Source organism: Tachysurus vachellii, chromosome 19, assembly GCF_030014155.1.
Source record: "Tachysurus vachellii isolate PV-2020 chromosome 19, HZAU_Pvac_v1, whole genome shotgun sequence".
NCBI lineage: Eukaryota > Metazoa > Chordata > Actinopteri > Siluriformes > Bagridae > Tachysurus > Tachysurus vachellii.
Window position 1 is genome coordinate 4,380,001 of NC_083478.1, and position 25,000 is coordinate 4,405,000.

The 25,000-nt window shown below is 40.1% G+C and overlaps 4 protein-coding genes and 3 non-coding genes across 12 annotated transcripts in view; 3 read left to right on the plus strand and 4 right to left on the minus strand.

The window, feature by feature from the left end:
- Positions 1–2,634, plus strand: part of eya4 (EYA transcriptional coactivator and phosphatase 4) — a 44,805-nt gene extending 42,171 nt beyond the window's left edge. For all 6 annotated transcript variants that reach the window (XM_060894799.1, XM_060894798.1, XM_060894802.1 and 3 more), the window contains one exon: positions 2,023–2,634. In XM_060894799.1, coding sequence (XP_060750782.1) covers positions 2,023–2,103 — 81 coding nt within the window. In that variant the 3' untranslated portion in view covers positions 2,104–2,634. The remainder of the gene's footprint in view (positions 1–2,022) is intronic.
- Positions 2,635–3,580: 946 nt separating this feature from the next.
- rps12 (ribosomal protein S12) lies at positions 3,581–8,040 on the minus strand. Its single transcript, XM_060894331.1, has 6 exons — positions 7,939–8,040; positions 7,767–7,813; positions 5,254–5,370; positions 4,949–5,051; positions 4,094–4,195; positions 3,581–3,671 (listed from the first exon to the last, which is right to left on the minus strand). The coding sequence occupies exons 2-6, from the start codon at positions 7,778–7,780 to the stop codon at positions 3,609–3,611; spliced, it is 399 nt and encodes a 132-aa protein (XP_060750314.1). The 5' UTR covers positions 7,781–7,813; positions 7,939–8,040; the 3' UTR covers positions 3,581–3,608.
- Positions 4,825–4,906, minus strand: LOC132862857 (small nucleolar RNA SNORD100). The gene has a single exon (XR_009650068.1). It is a non-coding gene; the product is annotated as a small nucleolar RNA SNORD100 (small nucleolar RNA).
- LOC132862858 (small nucleolar RNA SNORD100) lies at positions 5,131–5,215 on the minus strand. Its single transcript, XR_009650069.1, has one exon. It is a non-coding gene; the product is annotated as a small nucleolar RNA SNORD100 (small nucleolar RNA).
- On the minus strand, positions 5,452–5,529 carry LOC132862863 (small nucleolar RNA SNORD101). The gene has a single exon (XR_009650073.1). It is a non-coding gene; the product is annotated as a small nucleolar RNA SNORD101 (small nucleolar RNA).
- Positions 8,041–11,042: 3,002 nt separating the features above from the next.
- On the plus strand, positions 11,043–16,339 carry zgc:153284 (uncharacterized protein LOC751696 homolog). Its single transcript, XM_060894332.1, has 3 exons — positions 11,043–11,201; positions 14,093–14,260; positions 15,900–16,339. The coding sequence occupies exons 1-3, from the start codon at positions 11,157–11,159 to the stop codon at positions 15,960–15,962; spliced, it is 276 nt and encodes a 91-aa protein (XP_060750315.1). The 5' UTR covers positions 11,043–11,156; the 3' UTR covers positions 15,963–16,339.
- A 1,449-nt stretch (positions 16,340–17,788) lies between these two features.
- Positions 17,789–24,596, plus strand: LOC132862266 (SH3 domain-binding glutamic acid-rich-like protein 3). Its single transcript, XM_060894209.1, has 3 exons — positions 17,789–17,913; positions 22,062–22,229; positions 23,838–24,596. The coding sequence occupies exons 1-3, from the start codon at positions 17,791–17,793 to the stop codon at positions 23,907–23,909; spliced, it is 363 nt and encodes a 120-aa protein (XP_060750192.1). The 5' UTR covers positions 17,789–17,790; the 3' UTR covers positions 23,910–24,596.
- Positions 24,597–25,000: the final 404 nt, after the last annotated feature.

Below are 25,000 nucleotides of genomic sequence, written 5' to 3' on the forward strand. Positions count from 1 at the left end.
CTATTGATAAAAAGTATTGATGAATTCAATTTCTCATTGATAAACTTGATCTTCATGTTTTAAAACCTGAGTTAAGGACAACTTTGCCAAACCATTTTAGTCCGTCCTAATGGCCAAAAGGATGAAGGGTTTGAATCCACCTTTCCAAAAATAACATCCAATATTCAAAATGTCAAACTTAATATAAAGCATAAAGCAGGTTATTTTTGGGAACGAATTAAGGCAGAACTTAAATTGACCCCAAAAATAATACATGGTCATTTAATTCAGAAAATTTACTAATAGACATCTCTATATATTCCATACTATACGACCTAAACTTCATTATGATCTAAAATAAAGACATGCTAGCGGTTTGTCCAGCATCCTGCATCAGTATTACGATCGAATTAGCTTACTTTGAGATGTTTGAGCTGCGTGTTTTTGCCATGTTGAAAAAGTGAACTCGGTGCTGAAAAATGCTTGTTGGCAAATTGACAACCTGTATTTCTGGGTTCGATGAGAAATGTTTACATGCTGATATTCATAAAGGGTTTGTAAGAGGTTTGCTTTAACTCGGCTAACTAGCTTTGCTGATACACACAACACAAACTCTTTTTCTAAACCCTTTATTGATATTTGATTGCGGCTAACTTAGTGACTCTACTGTTCTCGGCTTCTCCGTTCTGTAACTGTGTGATAACTGCCTGTTGGGTTTCTAGTTACAGTAGTGGGCTTTGATTTTGAAACTGTCTATAGTAGTAAAATATATCTACGTGTGGACACGGTTGCTGAACTTCGGGCCACATTTATCAAACTGGATAAGAAATATTTGTATCTTAGGATTGCTCATGAGTTGGCAAATTACATAGATATTACATAGAATTTTGTTATGGATTTCTGTTTAAATTTAAAAGATTTAGTCCATTAGGGCAAAAGGGGCAAAAGTAATGGCACCCCGTATAAGGAAGACTATAAAATAAGTGTGTGTCTGTGGTGGCTGACACACAGCAACAGCTGAGCTTTTGTTGAATTTTTGTTTTGCAAAAACTTTTCCTTACTACTAACTTTACTAAGAGATTGCTAAATGAGGCCCATCATTGTTATTGTAAATGTTATTGATCATTTTAATGTAGGGGATATGATACACACCGAGTTGCCAGTTTCTTAGGTCCTTCCATACAGGCACATTTTTACTGACTGTAGAACATTTGTTTGAACAATCGGTGTCAATCGTCACCTTCATTAGTTTCAGCTCTTCATTAGTATCGGTTTCAGAGCTCAGGAATCTAATGGTAGATGAACCTAAAACAGGGGTCTCCAATCTTATCCGGAAAGGGCCGGTGTGGGTGCAGGTTTTCATTCCAACCAAGCAGAAGCCACACCAGAGTCTACTAAAAGCCAAGAACAGCTGATTAAACAGGTGGAATCAGGTGTGGCTTCTGCTTGGTTGGGATGAAAACCTGCACCCACACCGGCCCTTTGCGGATAAGATTGGAGACCGCTGACCTAAAACACTGGCAATTCAGTATATACAGACGGGTGATGAAATGAAGGAAAAACCATCGGGTTGTATATGCTTGTGGCTTGAGGGGAGGGGCGTTTATTAATTATGAATTATTTATTAATTATCTGACTTGGTTCAGGTGTACATTGGAAATAAACCCAACGTTCTGTCTTATCTTGATTCCCGTTATCCTACGTTGAAACATTTCTATCTCAATGCGGATGATGGGAAAGATATGGCATGAGATCTGATGAGCCTTTACAGTCTCCAGATCTGAACCCAAAGATTCTGGAGCAATGTGTTAGACAGAAAATTGAGACGAGGAGAAAATTCTAAACGGCGTTCATGATTCCAGTACAGTTTCGGAAGACTTCTTGTGGATCAACAACTTAATAAGACACATTAATTGTTTTTTTCCTTCAATTTGTCACCCGTCTGTAGGTGTTTTTATAGTTTGTAGGGTCTCTGTCTCTCTTTCTATCTCGCTCTGTTTCTTTCTGACACAAATTAACCGCAATCTCTTTCTCTCCTCACAGCACAACATGCCGTTCTGGCGAATATCCAGCCACTCGGACCTGCTCGCCCTCCACCAAGCACTGGAATTCGAGTACCTGTAACACTCGACAGCTGTATCATAGGCCTCTTTTTGTACAACTATTTAAGAACAACATTACACTGCAGCCTCCTTTTATGTTGGTTTGTGTCGTCTGTCTTTTTAATTATGATTTCTCTGGCTTCTGAGATAACTCTGCACTGTCTTAAAAAGACTCGGTCTGTCTGAGCAAAGGGGCAACAGGGGGATTTTAACGCTCAAAACGAGCTCATCAATCGCTCACAAAAGGTCTTATATTATATACACGCTGCATCTCGGTGGGATCTTCATTTTTCAGAGACGAACAAAACTGCTTCTACGTAACGTCGTCCTCTCTATTCAGAGGAGCTTCAACCCCATAGCGCAGTTTTCCTCTGCTATAAAACAATAGATCTGTACAATCTAGCATAGACTAATAACTCATGTAAATTATTTTACAGGAACTCAATTTAACATTAAAGACTGTGTTGGCAAATTTTTTTTTTTTCATTTGGTCTTTTTGTAAGTTTTTGGCAAAGAAGTATGTGTATAATTTGTTGTGCCTTATGAATTTTGTGTGGGGTTTTTTTTTTTTGTTCATTTTGAAAATGTATGTAGATGAACAAAGACTGAAAATGAAAGAGTGAATACTCCACATCTGTTTCCTGTTCATTTTGCAGCACTGATGTGTGTAATATATATTTATAGTCAAGCATTCCAGCTTGTGCTTAAATTTTTATAAAAGCAGTACAAACATGGACTTCCTGCTACAAATACCATTAGAACCCTTATGCAATGGCCTTAAAAAACTTCCACAGGAACCAAACCTCATGCAGCTAGTTGGATAATGCAAGCTAGCTAATATTACATGTTTTTAAACACCTCTTTGACTGCATGAGTACAATGTGTGTGTAATATATATATACACACACACAAAAATGTTTTATATTTAACACTGAACTCTTATTTTTGGTTTTCTAATTTCAAAAATTAAATTGCATCACCAAGCCATTTTCAGCCAACTACTGACGTTTCCCCCACCCATACTGTAACTAAAGCCCAGTTCTTCAGGCTATACTACATCCCCAAGTTAGACAGTTCAACTGATAAATACCCACAAACAAAGAAAAGAAAAAAGTGTGTGTGTGTGTGTAATCTTTACACTGATACATCTTGTGCTGCATTTCTCTTAAGCAGGCTGATTCGCATCTTACTAGTAGACATGTATGTAGAACACAGTAAATACACAGAATGTACAGGATCTGGTGACTATTACCACATTGAACAAATGAGAACTAAATTGTTTAATACTTGAGTTGAAGCAGCTTCTCAGCACAGCAAGCAATAAATAAATATGTACACACGACCAGGTGTGCACACTTCTATTACCCAATTTAAACACCAAATGTCATCTAAACACCTGTAGAGATCTTAAACTCTGACAAATTCAATTACTTCAATACCGTGTCACAATCTAAATACAGACCAAATGTTTTTCAAATCAAGAGGCTTCAAATCATAAATATCTTCAAAAGGCTTTTATTCAGTTCTTCATTTCTTTGATTTGAAGTATTCCTCGATGACATCCTTGGCTTGAGACTCTTTGCCGTAGTCCTGCAGAAGAGAAAAGGGTCATTTTTATTCAACTTTATACAACACAGCAAGAACACTAAAGCTGAGGAGAAAAAAAAACCCAAAAACCCTTAAATATAATTAACATTAACATTTAAGAAAAATCAATCCAAAAATAAAAGAACCAACTTTTACACTGCAAGTGCTACATGCACTGGTTTACGTATAAACAAGAGACTCCGACTCGCGCTCTTCAATCAGATTGCGACTTTAAATACAGTAGATTGTTGCCCATCTGGGGACCTCATAGACCATGTTCAGCTCTTGAGGCTCGTGATTCCGGCTTGTTCTCTCTCGCCAGTAAGAAACCACAAACAGGCACATGGCACAGAAAGCCAGTGTCTGGACTCGTTCTGGCTAATCGAACAGCTCATCTGATTTGAACTAAAACAAGGCTCCCTCACCTTAACGACCACACAGCTGCAGCCCACCACCTTGCGAGGTTTGCCTTCCCTGTCAATCTTGCACAGTCCGACCCATTCACCAAGCTTCTTATTGTCATCTACCTGTAAAGAGAAAACACAGGGGAGGGTCAGCATGCTTATTTCAGAGAGAAATTGTAGGCAGGATTCTGTGTGACTTTATAAATGAAGCTACTTTTCTAAAGGCTGATAGTACAGGTCTGACCATTCAGTTCACAAACATACAAAAGGAACACGAGGAACATTCAGGGGGAAAAGGATTTTATACTACAGTCACAGACTTGAACCTGAATGTGGATCCATGTATCAATTTTAGAATTATTGCTCTACATCATACCGAGTCAAAGATTTTTTCCCCCTAATAATTAGCCCATTAATTAAAGATAAAGAGCAGGTCCTGTTTTAATGAGAATTTAATGTGTTACTCTTACAATTATGTTGGTACAGCAAATCAAACTGAGTGGAAGCCAACATTTTAATTTTAACTACTAAATATTATAAGTTATACAACATCAGTTCTAAAATTCTTTTGCTAAGCCAAGTTACTTCCAAATACAAAATACTGTATTGCAAAACTCCCTAACTGTTTAAACCTTGGAACTGCTAAACAGACAGCAAATACAGACCAGGTACATTTTAGAAATCTTGTGGAAGATTCAGCCTTTAAACCAAGCAGGTTTTACATGCAGCTCCATCACAAATACATCAATCAGTGTGTCTCAGGAACAATTGGGTAACAAAGGCTATTTCCTCACTAGATTCAGTAGAGGGAGCCAAGTTGTCATCACAGACACAAACCAATCATGTAGGAAGAACACGCTCGCTAAGCACTCGTACCTTGATGAGGTTGATCTGATGCTCGGCACAGAGAGCCTCCACCAGCTTGACGTACATGGGCTCGTCGCAGTTGGCAGCAAGGACACACAGATGAGCCTGGCGTCTGATGAGCGAAAGAAGAAAAAAAAAAAGACAGAATGAGGCAAAATAATCTTTTACCGGTCCGCTGACAACTAATCACCAGCACCTCAGAAAAAAATTGGGTAACAAATGGCAGCTTTCCTCAGTGACTTCAGTAGAGGGAGCCAGATCATCATCATAGATGCAGCATGACATAATGTCCCAGCTAAGCCCGATGTTCTTACTTATCTAGAGCCTTGGCAGCCTCCCGGATTCCACGAGCGAGTCCGTCGTGAATGAGTGCGGTCTTCAGCACCTCGGGCAGGGCGGTGTTCACATCCATCACACCTCCGGCAGCAATGCTGTGCACAAACAGGACAGGAAGATGTTAAATAGAAGAAAGCCAAAAAAAGAAATAAATAAGTACCCCACTTGTCCAGCAGCATGCTCAGACTGGATGTCTCACTCATGAAGAGAGTGAAGGGGTATCCGACTAAAGACCAAAGAGTCATCATAGCACCTGAGGACTTTGGTTTTTAAAGTGTAAGCACTGCTTTGACATGCAGCTACCAATTAAATGTTCATCATACAACCCAGAATTATCAGGCTGCTTATTAGGAAACTCCACCAGATTTATTTTTTTGTGGGGTTCATCTACAGTGCTAATCTACACTGACTGCTGAAACTAGACTGAAACTGCCTTAAACTTTACATGGCAGCATAAAAACACAGTTATATGTTAAAAAAAAAAAAAAAAAAGTGTTCATATCATTCCATAAGCTTGTTTGAGGTTTTCTAAATAAATCTATTACACTTCAATAACCTCAAGGCAAATAAATCATTAAAGACAAAGGTTTCTCCAGTCTTTGTTGACAAAGCCCAGGTTCTAGACCACTAATAACGACATGTTCAACAAATTTATAACCAAATAAACCTTTAAAACGTGTCTGAACAAAAAGTTTATGATTTTGTCCATAAACTAAAATTTTGATGATTTGGGGGTGTGTAAAATAGTTAGACAGAGAAAATCAGCGACCAGAAACATTTTAAACTAGGGTGCTTTCTGTCAATCATGTAGCAGTTAAAGAGCAATTGAACCAGCTAGCTCTAGTTAGCTTATAGCTAATGACCAAATTAGCTGTTAGCCAGGGCTCTCAAGTGACAGTCACTCATTTTAGAATCAGAATCAGATTTATTGGCCAAGTGTGTTGACACAATGAATTTGGTTCTTTGAGAGTTTGTGACTCAAAAGGTACAGACATAAATAACACTATACAAGAAGACAATGCAGACGATGAGATAATGAGATTTTGGTCACACGCTGTATGTCACAGAAAAACTGACTATCATATATTTAATATGCCGCAGTGCCCAAAATGTACCAGTCCACACCGCTGTCTCTATGGAACCGGGCAGGAATCAAGCGCGTCTCCCCTGGAGTTCTTAGTCGAGCCTGACACTTATCAGCCAATCAAAAAAAAGAGGCTACACGATAGCCAATCAGAAAATAGCACTATTGTATTTGGGTAAGATTTAACACAACCAATGAAAAAAGCAAATCCTGGAATTGTTCAGCATCATCCTCGTTCACCCACAGAGATAACCACTGGAGCTGCGAGCATCACTTTGAGCACAGAGTAAGTCATGATCTCCTGTTTTAATGTTACAACAAATTCACAACTTGTTTGACACAAACAATGACATTGTGACTGCTGTTAGAGACGTTTCCCAGATAATCAGCATCAGTTTTTCATGAGTGTCTGTAACTTAGCCAACAGTTTTACAACCTGTTCACTGACAACACCTGCTCAGAACAAGTAGTGTAGGGCAGTGCTTCTCAAACTGGGGGCCCTGAGATGGTGCCAAGGGGCCCCGGTTCACTGACAACACCTGCTCAGAACAAGTAGTGTAGGCCAGTGGTTCTCAAACTGGGGGCCCTGAGATGGTGCCAAGGGGCCCCGGTTCACTGACAACACCTGCTCAGAACAAGTAGTCTAGGCCAGTGGTTCTCAAACTGGGGGCCCTGAGAGGGTGCCAGGGGGCCCCGGTTCACTGACAACACCTGCTCAGAACAAGTAGTCTAGGCCAGTGGTTCTCAAACTGGGGGCCCTGAGATGGTGCCAGGGGGCCCCGGTTCACTGACAACACCTGCTCAGAACAGGTAGTGTTGGACAGTGGTTCTCAAACTGGGGGCCCTGAGATGGTGCCAAGGGGCCCCGGTTCACTGACAACACCTGCTCAGAACAAGTAGTCTAGGCCAGTGGTTCTCAAACTGGGGGCCCTGAGAGGGTGCCAGGGGGCCCCGGTTCACTGACAACACCTGCTCAGAACAAGTAGTGTAGGACAGTGGTTCTCAAACTGGGGGCCCTGAGATGGTGCCAGGGGGCCCCGGTTTTATGACATTTTATAAAATAATCAAATTAAATCTCAGAAAAACAAGGCTACTAACCACCAGCATTACATTGTATAATTTAATATGTTTTGTTTAACTCAAATAAGTTTTGGAATGTTTTGGAAAATTATATGCTTATGTTAGCTTATAGCTAATGACCAAATTACCTCAGTTAGCTTATAGCTAATTAGCAAATTAGCTCATTTTCCTGCTGTTAACGCTACATATTAACTTAAGGGACGTTTATATGGAAGTGTAAATACATCTATGTCCACATTCACGAAGTAAACAAGCAGTGCAAGTGTTTATCCTATTTTAGCTACTTATTTCGTGGCGCGAGCGCCGGGCGCTTAGCAACGCACTTACCCTTCCTCGGCCATTGTAGATTAGCGACGGATGTTGGAAGTAAAATTCTGAAATAAACACAAACAAACGTCGCCATATCAATGTTTATATCCTGGTTTACACTCAAAAGTAGTTTAATTAAAGGATGTTTACGGTTTAAAGCAGATTGTGTGGAGACAACAGGAGAACTCACCCAATCGTCCCTCTGACAGCGGGTAAAAGAGGACGTCACAACCGCGACAACACTGTTTAAACGCTAAAAGGACCCAAAGGTGTTCTGAAAAGTGCCCGAAAGGAATTATTAACCCCGAAAAGTCTGCTTATTCATGTATATTTGTTGTTAGTTTTATTTTATGGAGTTTTATTTCGTTTGATACACGAATACGGTTATGTGTATTAAGCGTTATTTATTCAGCGATTAATTGTTTGTTTAATTCAAGCACTAGGTGGCGCTGTACGCTGTACTGTGTGTATTATGCGTCCTGAGAGACGTTATACAAAAACACAGGAATGTTAATAAAGGGTTGAAAGAAGGGTTAAAAGAACACAGAATTGGAATTCACACGAGTTCAAGTTTTTCAAATGAATCATTTGTTTATTGGTGATTACAGATTTCCAACCCAGGACCTGAACATTTACACAATGTCACAAAGTAATTAAGTCATGACTATTGAGGTGAATAATCTCCCCGAGGCAACAAGAGGAACAAATCTCTTAAACCACTTCTATTAAAGAATACTATCAAGAAGAAGTCAAGTCAAGAAGCTTTTATTGTCATTTCAACCTTACATAGCTGTTACAGTACACAGTGACATGAGACAGTGTTTATACAGGACCTGGTGCTACATAACACAAAGACGGAGATAAGGACTTAGTAAGTTAGTCCTAGATACATAAAGTGCAACTGTGTGACCTGGTGTACACAGTGCAGGACAAGACAGAAAGACAGTGCTGGACAAGACAAACAAGACAGTGCTGGACAAAAGACAGTGCAGGACAAGACAAACAAGACAGTGCTGGACAAAAGACAGTGCAGGACAAGACAAACAAGACAGTGCTGGACAAAAGACAGAAAGACACTGCAGGACAAAAGACAGAAAGACAGTGCAGAACAAAATACAGAAAGACAGTGCAGGACAAGACAAACAAGACAGTGCAAGACAAAAGACAAAAAGACAGTGCAGGACAAAAGACAGTGCAGGGCAAAAGACAGAAAGACACTGCAGGACAAAAGACAGAAAGACAGTGCAACACAAAAGACAGAAAGACAGTGCAGGACAAGACAAACAAGATAGTGCAGTACAAAAGACAGAAAGAAAGACTACAAAATTACAAGACAATACACAAAATACAATACACAAAAGACAATACACAAAACCAGCACAGACCAGTGTAAATACTGTAAATACTGTATGTTTAAACAATATTACGTGTGCAGAAATACTGGAATGAACACATTAGTATTATAGCAGCAGTTACATGAGATATTGTAAAGTTTTGTGCAAAACAGCAATCAACTGAAATATGAGACAACATGTGCAAAGAGCAAAACAGTGTGCAAAAACAGCATGTAAACAGTTTGACGGATGTATATCGGAAGTGTGTGTATTTAGTGTAGGTCTGTGTAGTCCATACAGTTTATGAGTGTGTGTGTGGGTGTTGTGCTCAGTACAGCTTAGCTCAGTTATTAAGGAGTCTGATGGCTTGTGGAAAGAAACTGTTACACAGTCTGGTTGTGAGGGCCCAAATACTTCTGTACCTAAAGCAGAGATAAGTGTGTTTTATTGGGTTTTCTTTTTCTGCTCCAGCACAGCTGTTTGATCTAATCAGTCAATTCTCAGTGAATGTGTTAAAGTAGGAAAAAACACAAAAATATTTATATAACAGAGTGTAGGACCAGGAACCAGTGTTGTGAACCTGTGCATTGGAGAAATGTGCCTCAACATCTATGAGAAGAACAAACCTTAATTTGTCCTGTGCACATTACATCAGTGTATGTTGTCTTGCTTAATTTACCCCTATTCGGTATGTTATGGATGGGGACCGAGCACTACAGGAGTCTGTCAGAGATGTGTATTGTACGGAAGTGTTCAGTTGTTTTTTCTCTCCTTCTCTCAGTCACATGCACCAGACTGTCAGGTTAGGTCACAAACACAGGTTAATACCTGTTGATCCTGTTAGTTAAGTGCCACAGAACACTTCTAGGGTGTAGAATATAACACTTTCTTCCACTGAATCGTAGAACATCTGCAGCATAATGAGGTGATATGGAATATCAATCCAAGACATTTTCACATTATGGACAAGAAAGACAGAAATATTCTAAAAAAAAAAAATAGTCCAGGAGAAGCATTAAAAAATTAATCTTTAAAATGACAGCTTCAGATCTCTCAGTCTTCTCATGATATCTATCTAATATAATTTATCCAAAAATTATTAGTAGAATGTTTCATACAGCAGTGATGATGAATTCTTGATTCTGATTGGTCAGAAGGTTTTGATTCTGACAATAGGTCAGTTCACAGGTATGTACAGTATTATAATGCACTTGTAATATGTTATAATATGTTGTAGTTAAAAAATATTAACTCCTTCACAGAGGCTTTGTACAGTGGACACTCCACATAATCTCTGCAGAGGGTTGGTAAAAAAAATTATTAAAAGATGTACACTTTTATTATATAACAAAAGAAAGCCTGTGTAGTTTTATATAGGGATTCGGTAGCCTAGTGATTAAGGTGCTGGACTACTGATTGGCTGGTCATAGGTTCAAGGCCCAGGTCCACCAAGCTACCACCGTTGGGCCCCTGAGCAAGGCCCTTATTGTTCAGGTGTATAAATAAAAAGTCACTCAGGATAAGGGTGTCTGCTAACTGCTAGAAATGTTTAACATTAATGGTAGGTGATAGTCAATAACTTCACTTTCCCTGATTACACAAGAAGCAGCATTTTTTTTCCAGCATGTTAATAATTATTTTCCTTGACTGTCCATGTCATGTTTTATAACTTACATTGTTACAGCTTACTCATAACTCTGTTCTGTTAAATATTAAATATTTAACATTAAATGCATAAAATATTAAGTTTGCTAAGAAACAAACTAAGAATTTAAATGAATATATATACAGTATACCTGCCCTGACTCACTGCTTCTCTACTGAGTTAGAGAGCGGGAGAGAGTGAGTGTGAGAGAGAGTGTGTGTGTATATGTGTGTATATGTGTGTGTGTGTGTGTGTGTGTGTATATATGAGGTGTGTCTGTCAGGTGGTAATCATGCCAGAACCTGCCTGCCTGGTCCTGGAGAAAGTTAGTATTCATATACACACACCATACACACATATCACACAGACCTACACCAACACTTTAGTCCGCCACAGCTGTCAGATCGTCTCACTACACCACACCACACCATGCCTATTACAATCTACATGAGCAGTGCCAGCGGCTCCAGAGAGGTAAAATCCCTTTTTCTTTTATCCCTTTTTACAATTTATAATACTTCTTTTTCAGATTTGCATTGTGAAATGTTTTTTCTTCTAATCTTATTAATTAATTAATTAATCTCAATTAATCCTTTTCTGTCTCACTGTTTGGCTGTAACTTGTCCTTGCAGAACCATAGTTTTGGGTTTGTTGGCTATTAGAACTGTGTTAAATGAAAGTTGGGAACTTCCTGTACAGTATGTATATTCATGGAGTCAGCAACATTTTGACAACAGGCATTTAAAGAAGGGAAATTACAGCTCTGGGAAAAAAAGACAGTTCAGCAGAAATAGATTAAATCTAGCCCTGAAATGTTTACTGACTATTCTAAAAAGAATAATCCATGAATGACTGAATGACTTGTATATTAACTCAGCATATTATATCGTATTAAACATATACTTTTATTTTATTAGTATTTTTAGTTTAAACTTCTTTTAGTGGTTTTATGCATAATCCACAATGCTGTTTGGCTACCTGCTGAGTGTGGTGCAGTGGGATTTAGGTAGCAATGCAGCAGCACTTTAATCTGTCCATCTCTCTCTCTCTCTCTCTCTCTCTCTCTCTCTCTCTCTCTCTCTCTCTCTCTCTCTCTCCCTCTGTCTCCCTCTCTCTCTCCCTCTCTCTCTCCCTCTCTCTCTCTCTCTCTCTCCCTCTATCTCTCCCCCTCTCTCTCTCTCTCCCCTCTCTCTCCCTCTCTCTCTCCCTCTATCTCTCTCTCTCTCCCTCTCTCCCTCTCTCTCTCTCTCTCTCCCCCTCCCTCTCTCTCTCTCTCTCCCTCTCTCTCTCTCCCTCTATCTCTCCCTCTCTCTCTCTCTCTCTCTCTCTCTCTCTCTCTCTCTCTCTCTCTCTCTCTCTCTCTCTCTCTCTCTCTCCCTCTGTCTCCCTCTCTCTCTCCCTCTCTCTCTCCCTCTCTCTCTCTCTCTCTCTCTCTCCCTGCCTCCCTCTCTCTCTCTCTCTCTCTCTCTCTCTCTCTCTCTCTCTCTCTCCCTCTCTCTCTCCCTCTCTCTCTCTCTCTCTCTCTCTCTCTCCCTCTGTCTCCCTCTCTCTCTCTCACTCCCTCCCACACACTCTCTCTCTATCTCACTCTCTCTCTCTCCCCCCACTCTCTCTCCCTCTCTCTCTCTCTCTCTCTCTCTCTCTCTCTCTCTCTCTCTCTCTCTCTCTCTCTCTCTCTCTCTCTCTCTCTCTCTCTCTCTCTCTCTCTCTCTCCCTCTCTCTCTCTCTCCCTCCCTCTCTCTCTCTCTCTCTCTATCTCTCTCTCCCCCCCCACTCTCTCTCCCTCTATATCTCTCTCTCTCTCTCTCTCTCTCCCTCTCTCTCTCTCTCTCCCCCTCCCTCCCTCTCTCTCTCTCTCTCTCTCTCTCTCTCTCTCTCTCTCTCTCTCTCTCTCTCTCTCTCTCTCTCTCTCCCCCTCTCTCTCTCTCTCTCTCTCTATCTCTCTCTCTCTCTGTTGTCTTCTGTACATTCTGCACTAGCTGAGCCTAGTATCAGCTTTAACTCACAATATCGTTGCTTATATTCTGTATATTTGCACCTCCATATTGGATTTCTCAGCCAAGGTCCACAATCTAGTGGAAAACCTTCCCAGAAGTGTAGAAGGTATTATAACTGGAAACTAAGACCACGTCTGTAATATATTCTGATTTCATTTAAAGACAATGTGTTTCGGGGTGGAGTTATATAAGGCCATGACATTCATCAGGCATTATGACATACTGTGATAAATAACTGTATAATAGTGACTGTTACGGCATGTCACGGCTCAGCAAATCCCTGAGTCAACAACCGAGTTAAGCATGTCACTTGAAGTGTTGTGATAAACTAAGAAGCAGAAAAAAACAGAACCAATATTCTGGTTAATCTAATTAGGATCTTATTAACACGTCCTTTTAAATAATAATGTTGTAGTTTAACCTCGGCACTGTCACTGCAGTGAAACGTTTAGTATTGTTTACAATGACGGACGGAAAATCCAATAAAATTTTATTGGTATAGAATTTTTAACAATGGTCATTGTCAAAAATCAGCTTTATAGAAGTATAAAAAAAATAATCCTTTTAAATTAAACAGTATATATACAGTACTGTGCAAAAGTTTTAGGCAGGTGTGAAAAAAAATGCTGTAAACAAAGAATGCTTTCAGAAATATAAATAATGAGTGTTTATTTTTGTCAATTTACAAAATGCAAAGTGAGCAAACGAAAGAAAAATTTAAATCAAATCAATATTTGGTGTTACTACCTTTTGCCTTCAAACCAGCATGAAACGATGGCACGACCCCCACAGAGCCCTGATCTCAACATCATCCAGTGCGTCTGGGATTACATGAAGAGACAGAAGGATGTGAGAAAGCCGACATCCACAGAAGATCTGTGGTTAGTTCTCCAAGATGTTTGGAACAACCTACCAGCCGAGTTCCTTCAAAAACTGTGTGCGAGTGTAGCTAGAAGAATTGCTGCTGTTTTGAAGGCAAAACACGTTCACACCAAATATTGATTTGATTTAGATTTCTCTTTTGTTCCTTCACTGCATTTTGTTCATTTATGAAAATAAATGTTTAACACTTCCATTTTTGAAGGCATTCTTTGTTTACAGCATTTTTTCACACCTGCCTAAAACTTTTGCACAGTACTGTATGCGTAATGAGCAATTGAGTATGAAAACCAAAATTTCCTACTGTTTTTAAACATCTTCTTTTAAACATTTACCAGTGAAAACACGTATGTAATGACGTTCTAAGTTAGCTGAACTCATGTGAATCAGAGAGAACTTTGGTTGAATGTCTGGTGGTGATGATCAATGTCATGAACAATGAACCGCTTTTAATACAATTCTACGATTTTAAACTGAATCTCACTTCAGATAAAGAAACATCAGGATGCAATCTTCCAGTTCCTTGATTCAAAGAACATCAAGTACTTTTCCAAGGATATCACTGTGAGCACTGATGTGAAGGATGAGATGAGGCAGAAGGTGGGGAATCCCAAAGCCTTGCCTCCTCAGGTCTTTAATGGAACTCAATACTGTGGGGTGAGTTTCACATGAATGCACACAGAAAAGTTCTCGCTTTGGATTATCGCGTCTGTCAAATGCTGTAAATGTAAATGTTTTAATGTGCATTAAATGAATTTAAGTGTGCAGGCTGGAACCCAGGAAGTTAAATATCTGATTGAAAAATTGGATCTTGTATTAATAGGTGTTTTCACTCCAGGTTAAACAAAATCCTGGATTAATTTATTGTACTTTTCAGGCATCTCATACCTTTTTACCAGAAGTTTACAATTAACCCTTTGGATTATTAGATAAACACTGCACGTGACCGCTGTCATTAGCGGCTCGTCTCGAGCTTTCACGTCAGTGAGAAAAAGGGACAGATCTGCCGTTTCACATGATCTGGTGTTATATTCTGTATATTCTGTATATTATCACAGCTTTTTAACATCCGTTAACATCCAAGTTCCACTCATTTTACAGTGCCAGCTAATTTTACCCTCGTAACTGCATTCACTTTTAGCCTTTATCCGCCTGACGCTACGTCATGATTTTACGTGCTCACCTAAGGCACGTGTAGCCCAATTTCTGACTGGTTATCTGTTGTAATATTCTAACAGACGGTAGGGCTACAGGTTTAAGTTTGTGTAATCACAGAAGCTAAAAGTAAAGGTATAAATGTATAGTATTTTTTTATTTAATAAATTTGTATAGTACTTTTTTCCGTTATTGTAGATCTCGTACTGTAAACAATTACTATTCAATCCTAATAGTCTTTAAAATACATACACATACTATACACTCCCTCACTCACTCACTCATTTTCTGCCGCTTATCCGAACTACCTCGGGTCACGGGGAGCCTGTGCCTATCTCAGGCGTCACCGGGCATCAAGGCAGGATACACCCTGGACGGAGTGCCAACCCATCGCAGGGCACACACACACACACTCTCATTCACTCATGCAATCACACACTACGGACAATTTTCCAGAGATGCCAATCAACCTACCATGCATGTCTTTGGACCGGGGAGGAAACCGGAGTACCCGGAGGAAACCCTCGAGGCACGGGGAGAGCATGCAAACTCCACACACACAAGGTGAAGGCGGGAATCGAACCCCCAACCATGGAGGTGTGAGGTGAACGTGCTAACCACTAAGCCACCGTGCCCCCCTATGACTATACACTGCTCTTTATTTATACTACTTCAGTCAATCATCAAATCTCTGATCATCCATGTTTTATTGTTCTACATATATGTTCTTGGCCGTATAATCTACTTCATCACTGACATAAAGACTGTGGTATATATTCCAGCAAAAAAAGGGTGTGTGTACTGTATGTGTGTCTTTACACACTATGTCTTTCCTTTTAAGTAAGTAAATAGGACATGGGAGCACTTTAAAAATGCCCACTAAAAGCAATAAAATCTACTAATCCACTTGAGTGAGGAAAATTTGGAACATTGCGTAGCCCCCCCTCCTGCCCCCATCACAAACACACACACACACATACACACTTTTAGTAATGACATATAGTAATTAATGTCTAGAGTCTAGTCCCAAGATTAAGTCTCAGCTCCTCACACACAACACCCTAACAATTAAGTTGTGTGTAATGAGTGTTTTTAGTCTGTGTGTGTTTTTTTGAACGTGTTTTCTTCTCTGTTAATACAGGACTATCAGGCGTTCTTCGAAGCAGTGGAAGACGGCAAGCCAGAGAAATTCTTCAAACTATGAGTCAAAAAGCGGACTGTATATAGTGGACGCTTAAGCTTATCTTCGTGCAATAGACAGCTTAAAAGCCCAGGATTCTGCTACATGGGAACATTTCTCTGCTTGCAAATTAGTATCGTTAAATAATAATATAATAAATGATATGATTAATATTTCATTACATTATACTATTACTCTTAAAATGGGACATTTTGTAAAATGATGTTTTAATTAAATACATTTTTATGAGGTTTTTAATGACAGACAGATACTGTATAAGTATTCCATTCTGTTTATTAGGTACACCTACATATCATGGGTTTTTTCTTTGTTTCATGGATAATACACAGCCAATATGCCCTACTTATATTACTGCATACTATAAAGTCAACCAGTGCTAAGTGTGTTTTTGTGTTTTCTTTACTCCCCACACAGCTGATTCATCTAATCAGTCACTTATCTTAACTTCCTGAGTCTAAGTCAATGTATTAGAGCAGGGAAAACACTAAAATGTTGATAAAGTGTACTCCAAGACCAGGGATGACAACCTGCACTGTAGAAGTTTGACACGACACCTAGAAAGAAGAATACGAAGAATTCATTCATTCATTCATTTTCTACCGCTTATCCGAACTACCTCGGGTCACGGGGAGCCTGTGCCTATCTCAGGCGTCATCGGGCATCAAGGCAGGATACACCCTGGACGGAGTGCCAACCCATGGCAGGGCACACACACACTCTCTCATTCACTCACGCAATCACACACTACGGACAATTTTCCAGAGATGCCAATCAACCTACCATGCATGTCTTTGGACCGAGGGAGGAAACCGGAGTACCCGGAGGAAACCCCCGAGGCACGGGGAGAACATGCAAACTCCACACACACAAGGTGGAGGTGGGAATCGAACCCCCAACCCTGGAATTCAATTTTATTTGTATGGCACTTTAATGATGGACATTGTCTCAAATCAGCTTTACAGAACATAAGAAATATAGTACAAAAAGTTTAATATTATACAAAGATTTAATATTATACTATATTTAAATATATTCATATTTTTAAAAAATTCTATTTATCCGCAATGAACGAGCCTGAGGTGACTGAGGTGACTGTGGTGAGGAAAAACTCCATTAGATGGAAGAGGAAGAAACCTTGAGAGGAACCAGACTCAAAAGTGAACCTCATCCTCATTTGGGTGACACTGAAGGGTGTGATTATAAACTGTTATAAACACCAGAGAGTTTTATTATGAATAATGTCCTTTCTGCAGTCAGATACAGTCTGACAATTGTGTATTGATTAGGAAGTTCTTGTCCTTAACGACTACATGTAGTTAGTATCTTCTCTTTAAATGTCTGAAATCTTTGTACTGGTACAATCTCTATATGCCTTAGGATCCTCACAGCGTTGGCATCTACTCGCTGAAGGTCCAAAATCTTCATGAAACAAAACACAACCGGAGCGTTTACAATCTCTGGATGCCTCAGGATGGGTAGAAGCAAGAGAAGCAGAATTAGCTTAGCTGCTGTTCATACTATTAACCAGCATATATAATTCAGTTCACATGTTTATTTTAATGCACTTGTTCTAGTCTGTTGCAGTTAGTCCATATTAACCCATTCACAGGGACCTGTACAATGGACGCTCCAAAAAAAAAACTCCTTAGAAGGCTTTTACACTTTTATTGTTTAGCAAAGGAAAGTCTATAATCATTGATACTGTGACGCTTTCTGTAAGGACAGTTTTTGGTTCACTGCTTGGTTAAAGTACATTTTTTTAGGATACTTTCATTTTCTCTTCTAACATGACAAGCTGCATTTTTTACTCTTGCTTATGTAAAAAGACACCATGCAAGACACACTGACACACACCACACAGACCTACACTGACACTCCGGACACAGCTTTCAGATCGTCTCACTACACCATGCCTATTATAATCTACATGAGCAGTGCCAGCGGATCTAGAGAGGTAAAATCCCAACATCTTTTATTCCTTTTCTTTATGATGAATAAATAGACTTCACCTGCGATGGGTTGGCACTCCGTCCAGGGTGTATCCTGCCTTGATGCCCGATGATGCCTGAGATAGGCACAGGCTCCCTGTGACCCGAGGTAGTTCGGATAAGCGGTAGAAGATGAATGAATGAATGAATGAAATAGACTTCACTGAATTTGTATTTTAAAATCTTTGCATGTAAAGACTTTTTGTCTTATTAATGGTGCTTGCAAAGCAACATTCTTGTTATTGTGCCAGACAAAACTTAACTTGTCCCGCAGCTTTTGTCCTAGACCCATGAATGAGGTGTCAAATCGACCGGCTCATTGAGGAGAGGTGTGCTATGACTTTTCTAAGCGATCCGACCAATGGTGTTCGCACAGCACATGAAAAGAGCATGCAAAAAAAAATCCCATAGAAATGAATATGGGAAATTCCGTGAAAATCAATAATTTGCACAACATGGACATGTGACATATTAAAACACTCAGCACAATGAGGGGAACTGCCTCACGTGTATTCTGGTCACGTCACGTGACGTCACGTGATGTCTCATTCAAAAATATTAGCACAACATGGACATGTGACATATCAAAACACTCAGCACAATGAGGGGAACTGCCTCACGTGTATTCTGGTCACATCACTTGACGTCACGTGATGTCTTATTCAAAAATATTAGCACAACATGGACATGTGACATATCAAAACAATCAGCAAGATGAGGGGAACTGCCTCACGTGTATTCTGGTCACATCACTTGACGTCACGTGATGTCTTATTCAAAAATATTAGCACAACATGGACATGTGACATATCAAAACAATCAGCACGATGAGGGGAACTGCCTCACGTGTATTCTGGTCACATCACTTGACGTCACGTGATGTCTTATTCAAAAATATTAGCACAACATGGACATGTGACATATCAAAACAATCAGCAAGATGATGGTAACTGCCTCACGTGTATTCTGGTCACATCACTTGACGTCACGTGATGTCTTATTCAAAAATATTAGCACAACATGGACATGTGACATATCAAAACAATCAGCACGATGAGGGGAACTGCCTCACGTGTATTCTGGTCACATCACTTGACGTCACGTGATGTCTTATTCAAAAATATTAGCACAACATGGACATGTGACATATCAAAACACTCAGCAAGATGAGGGGAACTGCCTCACGTGTATTCTGGTCACGTCACGTGACGTCACGTGATGTCTCATTCAAAAATATTAGCACAACATGGACATGTGACATATCAAAACAATCAGCAAGATGAGGGGAACAGCCTCACGTGTATTCTGGTCACATCACTTGACGTCACGTGATGTCTTATTCAAAAATATTAGCACAACATGGACATGTGACATATCAAAACAATCAGCAAGATGAGGGGAACTGCCTCACGTGTATTCTGGTCACGTCACGTGACGTCACGTGATGTCTCATTCAAAAATATTAGCACAACATGGACATGTGACATATCAAAACAATCAGCAAGATGAGGGGAACTGCCTCACGTGTATTCTGGTCACATCACTTGACGTCACGTGATGTCTTATTCAAAAATATTAGCACAACATGGACATGTGACATATCAAGACAATCAGCAAGATGAGGGGAACTGCCTCACGTGTATTCTGGTCACATCACTTGACGTCACGTGATGTCTTATTCAAAAATATTAGCACAACATGGACATGTGACATATCAAAACAATCAGCACGATGAGGGGAACTGCCTCACGTGTATTCTGGTCACATCACTTGACGTCACATGATGTCTTATTCAAAAATATTAGCACAACATGGACATGTGACATATCAAAACAATCAGCAAGATGAGGGGAACTGCCTCACGTGTATTCTGGTCACATCACTTGACGTCACGTGATGTCTCATTCAAAAATATTAGCACAACATGGACATGTGACATATCAAAACAATCAGCAAGATGAGGGGAACTGCCTCACGTGTATTCTGGTCACATCACTTGACGTCACGTGATGTCTTATTCAAAACTATTAGCACAACATGGACATGTGACATATCAAAACAATCAGCACGATGAGGGGAACTGCCTCACGTGTATTCTGGTCACATCACTTGACGTCACGTGATGTCTTATTCAAAAATATTAGCACAACATGGACATGTGACATATCAAAACAATCAGCAAGATGAGGGTAACTGCCTCACGTGTATTCTGGTCACATCACTTGACGTCACGTGATGTCTTATTCAAAAATATTAGCACAACATGGACATGTGACATATCAAAACAATCAGCACGATGAGGGGAACTGCCTCACGTGTATTCTGGTCACATCACTTGACGTCACGTGATGTCTTATTCAAAAATATTAGCACAACATGGACATGTGACATATCAAAACACTCAGCAAGATGAGGGGAACTGCCTCACGTGTATTCTGGTCACGTCACGTGACGTCACGTGATGTCTCATTCAAAAATATTAGCACAACATGGACATGTGACATATCAAAACAATCAGCAAGATGAGGGGAACAGCCTCACGTGTATTCTGGTCACATCACTTGACGTCACGTGATGTCTTATTCAAAAATATTAGCACAACATGGACATGTGACATATCAAAACAATCAGCAAGATGAGGGGAACTGCCTCACGTGTATTCTGGTCACGTCACGTGACGTCACGTGATGTCTCATTCAAAAATATTAGCACAACATGGACATGTGACATATCAAAACAATCAGCAAGATGAGGGGAACTGCCTCACGTGTATTCTGGTCACATCACTTGACGTCACGTGATGTCTTATTCAAAAATATTAGCACAACATGGACATGTGACATATCAAAACAATCAGCAAGATGAGGGGAACTGCCTCACATGTATTCTGGTCACATCACTTGACGTCACGTGATGTCTCATTCAAAAATATTAGCACAACATGGACATGTGACATATCAAAACAATCAGCAAGATGAGGGGAACTGCCTCACGTGTATTCTGGTCACATCACTTGACGTCACGTGATGTCTTATTCAAAAATATTAGCACAACATGGACATGTGACATATCAAAACAATCAGCACGATGAGGGGAACTGCCTCACGTGTATTCTGGTCACATCACTTGACGTCACGTGATGTCTTATTCAAAAATATTAGCACAACATGGACATGTGACATATCAAAACAATCAGCAAGATGAGGGGAACTGCCTCACATGTATTCTGGTCACATCACTTGACGTCACGTGATGTCTCATTCAAAAATATTAGCACAACATGGACATGTGACATATCAAAACAATCAGCAAGATGAGGGGAACTGCCTCACGTGTATTCTGGTCACATCACTTGACGTCACGTGATGTCTTATTCAAAAATATTAGCACAACATGGACATGTGACATATCAAAACAATCAGCACGATGAGGGGAACTGCCTCACGTGTATTCTGGTCACATCACTTGACGTCACGTGATGTCTTATTCAAAAATATTAGCACAACATGGACATGTGACATATCAAAACAATCAGCACGATGAGGGGAACTTGCCACGTGCAAGCACCATTCACATTTTCTTCAGGAAATGTACATTCTAGTTTTTACTTTTGTTCTCTTATTTCAGTTTTTGTCCCAGACTTATAATGTTTTTTTTTTTAAACAAAACCCATCATTTCTTCAGATCTTTTTCATTCTGTCTGTCTCACTGTTTGGCTGCCACTTATCCCTGCAGGAACATATTTGTGAGATTGTTTGCCAGCGAAATCGTGTTAAATAGAAATTGGGAGCCATTTATTGAGTCATTTACATTTTTAATATCTCCATAGAAATCCTGTTGCCAAAAAAAGCTTTATTTCAACTGCTTGAATTGCTTTAGCTTTGGCTCAGTGTGTGTTGTAATGAATATTCAGTGGCATTTGGCTGATTTTGTGTTCATTTCTACAAATGATAAAATTCTGGAGGTACCGATTAATTAAATGGGTCTTTCTTATGTAGTATGAGGGTAAAGACCCATCTAAAAGCATTCATGAATGTAAAGAATATAAGAAAAAAATACAACTCTATGAACTGCTTTTAATATAACGCTAAGATTTTAAATAATCTCCTTTCAGATAAAGAAACAGCAGGAGGCAATCTTCAGGTTCCTTGATTCGAAAAACATTCATTACATTGCCAAGGACATCACTGTGAGCCCTGATGTGAAGAATGAGATGAGGGAGAAGGTGGGGAATTTTAATGCCTTGCCTCCTCAGGTCTTTAATGGATCTCAATACTGCGGGGTGAGTTTCTTTAAACATGTCTTTAATCACATGAGTGCAGATTAGAGCTGTACCAGACATCAGTGGCACTGAAATACCTTCTTTCCACACTTTCTCGAGAAATACATGTGAAGGTGAGCATGGATGGGGATGAGGATAATGAGCTATGATAGTGTGAATGGTAATAACATGATAAAAAGGTTGCTGCTTATGCATGGTTCTGTGCAGTGCTTTATATTCTGCCCAAACTGTTAATGACTTACATTTTTTATTTCAATTCATACAACTGAGCAATTAAGGGTTAAGGGCCTTGCTAAGGGGCCCAGTAGTGGTAGCTTGATGGACTTGGGAATCAAACTCATGACCTTCCAACCAATAGCATAACACCTTAACCACTAGGCTACCACATGTGAGATGCCCACATGTTATACCTGTATTTATTTATTACTATGTTTTTATCTTGCATATTTAAAGTCAGGTATAACCCAGGGCTGAGAGCACTGTAAAACAAAACAGCCTATGAACGTCTTTGCACAATATGTCCTTCTCATTAAGCATGTAGAACACAGGAAATTTTTAAAAATGGCTTTTAGGACCAGAAAAAAAATATCCTTTTGTTAATAAATACTGGAAGTTACTGGAATGGGGGGCACGGTGGCTTAGTGGTTAGCATGTTCGCCTCACACCTCCAGGGTCGGGGTTCGATTCCCGCCTCCGCCTTGTGTGTGTGGAGTTTGCATGTTCTCCCCGTGCCTCGGGGGTTTCCTCCGGGTACTCCGGTTTCCTCCCCCGGTCCAAAGACATGCATGGTAGGTTGATTGGCATCTCTGGAAAATTGTCCGTAGTGTGTGATTGTGTGAGTGAATGAGAGTGTGTGTGTGTGTGCCCTGCGATGGGTTGGCACTCCGTCCAGGGTGTATCCTGCCTTGATGCCCGATGACGCCTGAGATAGGCACAGGCTCCCCGTGACCCCGTGGTAGTTCGGATAAGCAGTAGAAAATGAATGAATGATTTGATGAATCGATCTAATAGTCTAACATCAACGGTTTTATTAAAGTCGATCTATCAATCTTCAGGGCTCTCAAGTGTCACGCATTAGAGTGACAGTCACTCATTTGGGTCTTTTGTCACGTTCTCCCGCCACACATCGTATTTCTCACACAGAAAAACATTTTGACTATTTATCATATACTTAATATGCTGCAGCACCCAAAATGTACCAGTCCGTACCGCTGTCTCTATGGAACCGGGCAGGAATCAAGCGCGTCTCAGTTCTTAGTCGAGCCTGACACTTATCAGCCAATCAAAAAAAAGAGGCTACACAATTGCCAATCAGAAAATAGCACTATTGTATATGGGTAAGATTTAACGGGCTCCCCGTGACCCGAGATAGTTTGGATAAGCGGTAGAAAATGAGTGAGTGAGTGAGAGAGTTACTGGAATGCAGTCTAGTCACCTCAACTCGTCATCTTCAGTTCATCATACACTGTGTGCTGACATCTCAACGGTCTGTAATTCTGATCTGCAAAATACACAGCAACCCTTTATACCATGCTAATAACAAATAAGCTGTGAGGAAATCAGTGTATTTAGTCTTTGTGTGTTCTCTGAACATCTCTGTGATTACAGGACTACGAGGTGTTCTCCGACGCAGTGGAAGACCGCAGGCCAATGAGTTTCTTCAAGCTGAACTGTAATTGACTCTTAAGCTCTTAAACTAATCTTTGTGCAACAAATAATTCAAAGCCAAAACATCCAAATCCTGCAACGTTGACAATTTTATACACTTTCTACACAATTTGTATAATTAATTAAACATATAATTACACTTTTAATTTGTAAAATGATCCTCGATCTTATTTCTTTGAGGACTCTCTCAATCTTTCTTTCTTTTTTTTAACAATGTATAATATCAAAATGGTGTAAGATTTGGGTTTATTATTAAGGATAATAACTTGAAGAACGTAATGATTGATGTACCAAATGTGCTTTTTTTTCCTACTCTAAATGTTTCTAGACTATTGTAGTTTTTTGGGTTTTGTCATTCATTCATTCATCTTCTACCGCTTATCCGAACTACCTCGGGTCACGGGGAGCCTGTGCCTATCTCAGGCGTCATCGGGCATCAAGGCAGGATACACCCTGGACGGAGTGCCAACCCATCGCAGGGCACACACACTCTCATTCACTCACGCAATCACACACTAGGGACAATTTTCCAGAGATGCCAATCAACCTACCATGCATGTCTTTGGACTGAGGGAGGAAACCGGAGTACCCGGAGGAAACCCCCGAGGCACGGGGAGAACATGCAAACTCCACACACACAAGGTGGAGGCGGGAATCGAACCCCGACCCTGGAGGTGTGAGGAGAACGTGCTAACCACTAAGCCACCGTGCCCCCCTGGGTTTTGTCAATTAAAATTTATATATATCAGATCTGCTTTGCATTTCTACTGGACCAACACACACACACACACACACACACACACACACACACGCACGCACAACCCTTATAACCTCATGAAGGTCCCTCTGTGTGTGTGTGTGTGTGTGTGTGTGTGTGTGTGTGTGTGTGTGTGTGTGTGTGTGTGTGTGTGTGTGTGTATACTGACACCTGCTGGTGAATTCTTGTAGGCTTTATAGAGTTGAAAACGGTCTCTGGGTTCATTTCACATGGACACATTCACATGGACCCAGAACATGGCAAGGATTCGGTATGACAATGTCTTGGTGTAATATAGTACAATTCCTGAAATGTTCAATCACTTTACTTACTGTATGTGGAGCAA

Excerpts from the sequence above, each read along its gene's own strand:
- rps12 (XM_060894331.1), bottom strand. Across the intron at positions 5,052-5,253 it reads GCTGCCAAGGCTCTAGATAA|ACGCCAGGCTCATCTGTGTG; the intron begins GTAAGAACATCG and ends TTCGCTCATCAG. Across the intron at positions 4,196-4,948 it reads ATCAGATCAACCTCATCAAG|GTAGATGACAATAAGAAGCT; the intron begins GTACGAGTGCTT and ends TTCTCTTTACAG.
- zgc:153284 (XM_060894332.1), top strand. The coding sequence starts at position 11,157 with ATGCCTATTACAATCTACATGAGCAGTGCCAGCGGCTCCAGAGAG. Across the intron at positions 11,202-14,092 it reads GTGCCAGCGGCTCCAGAGAG|ATAAAGAAACATCAGGATGC; the intron begins GTAAAATCCCTT and ends ATCTCACTTCAG. Across the intron at positions 14,261-15,899 it reads ATGGAACTCAATACTGTGGG|GACTATCAGGCGTTCTTCGA; the intron begins GTGAGTTTCACA and ends CTGTTAATACAG.
- LOC132862266 (XM_060894209.1), top strand. The coding sequence starts at position 17,791 with ATGCAAGACACACTGACACACACCACACAGACCTACACTGACACTCCG. Across the intron at positions 17,914-22,061 it reads GTGCCAGCGGATCTAGAGAG|ATAAAGAAACAGCAGGAGGC; the intron begins GTAAAATCCCAA and ends ATCTCCTTTCAG. Across the intron at positions 22,230-23,837 it reads ATGGATCTCAATACTGCGGG|GACTACGAGGTGTTCTCCGA; the intron begins GTGAGTTTCTTT and ends CTGTGATTACAG.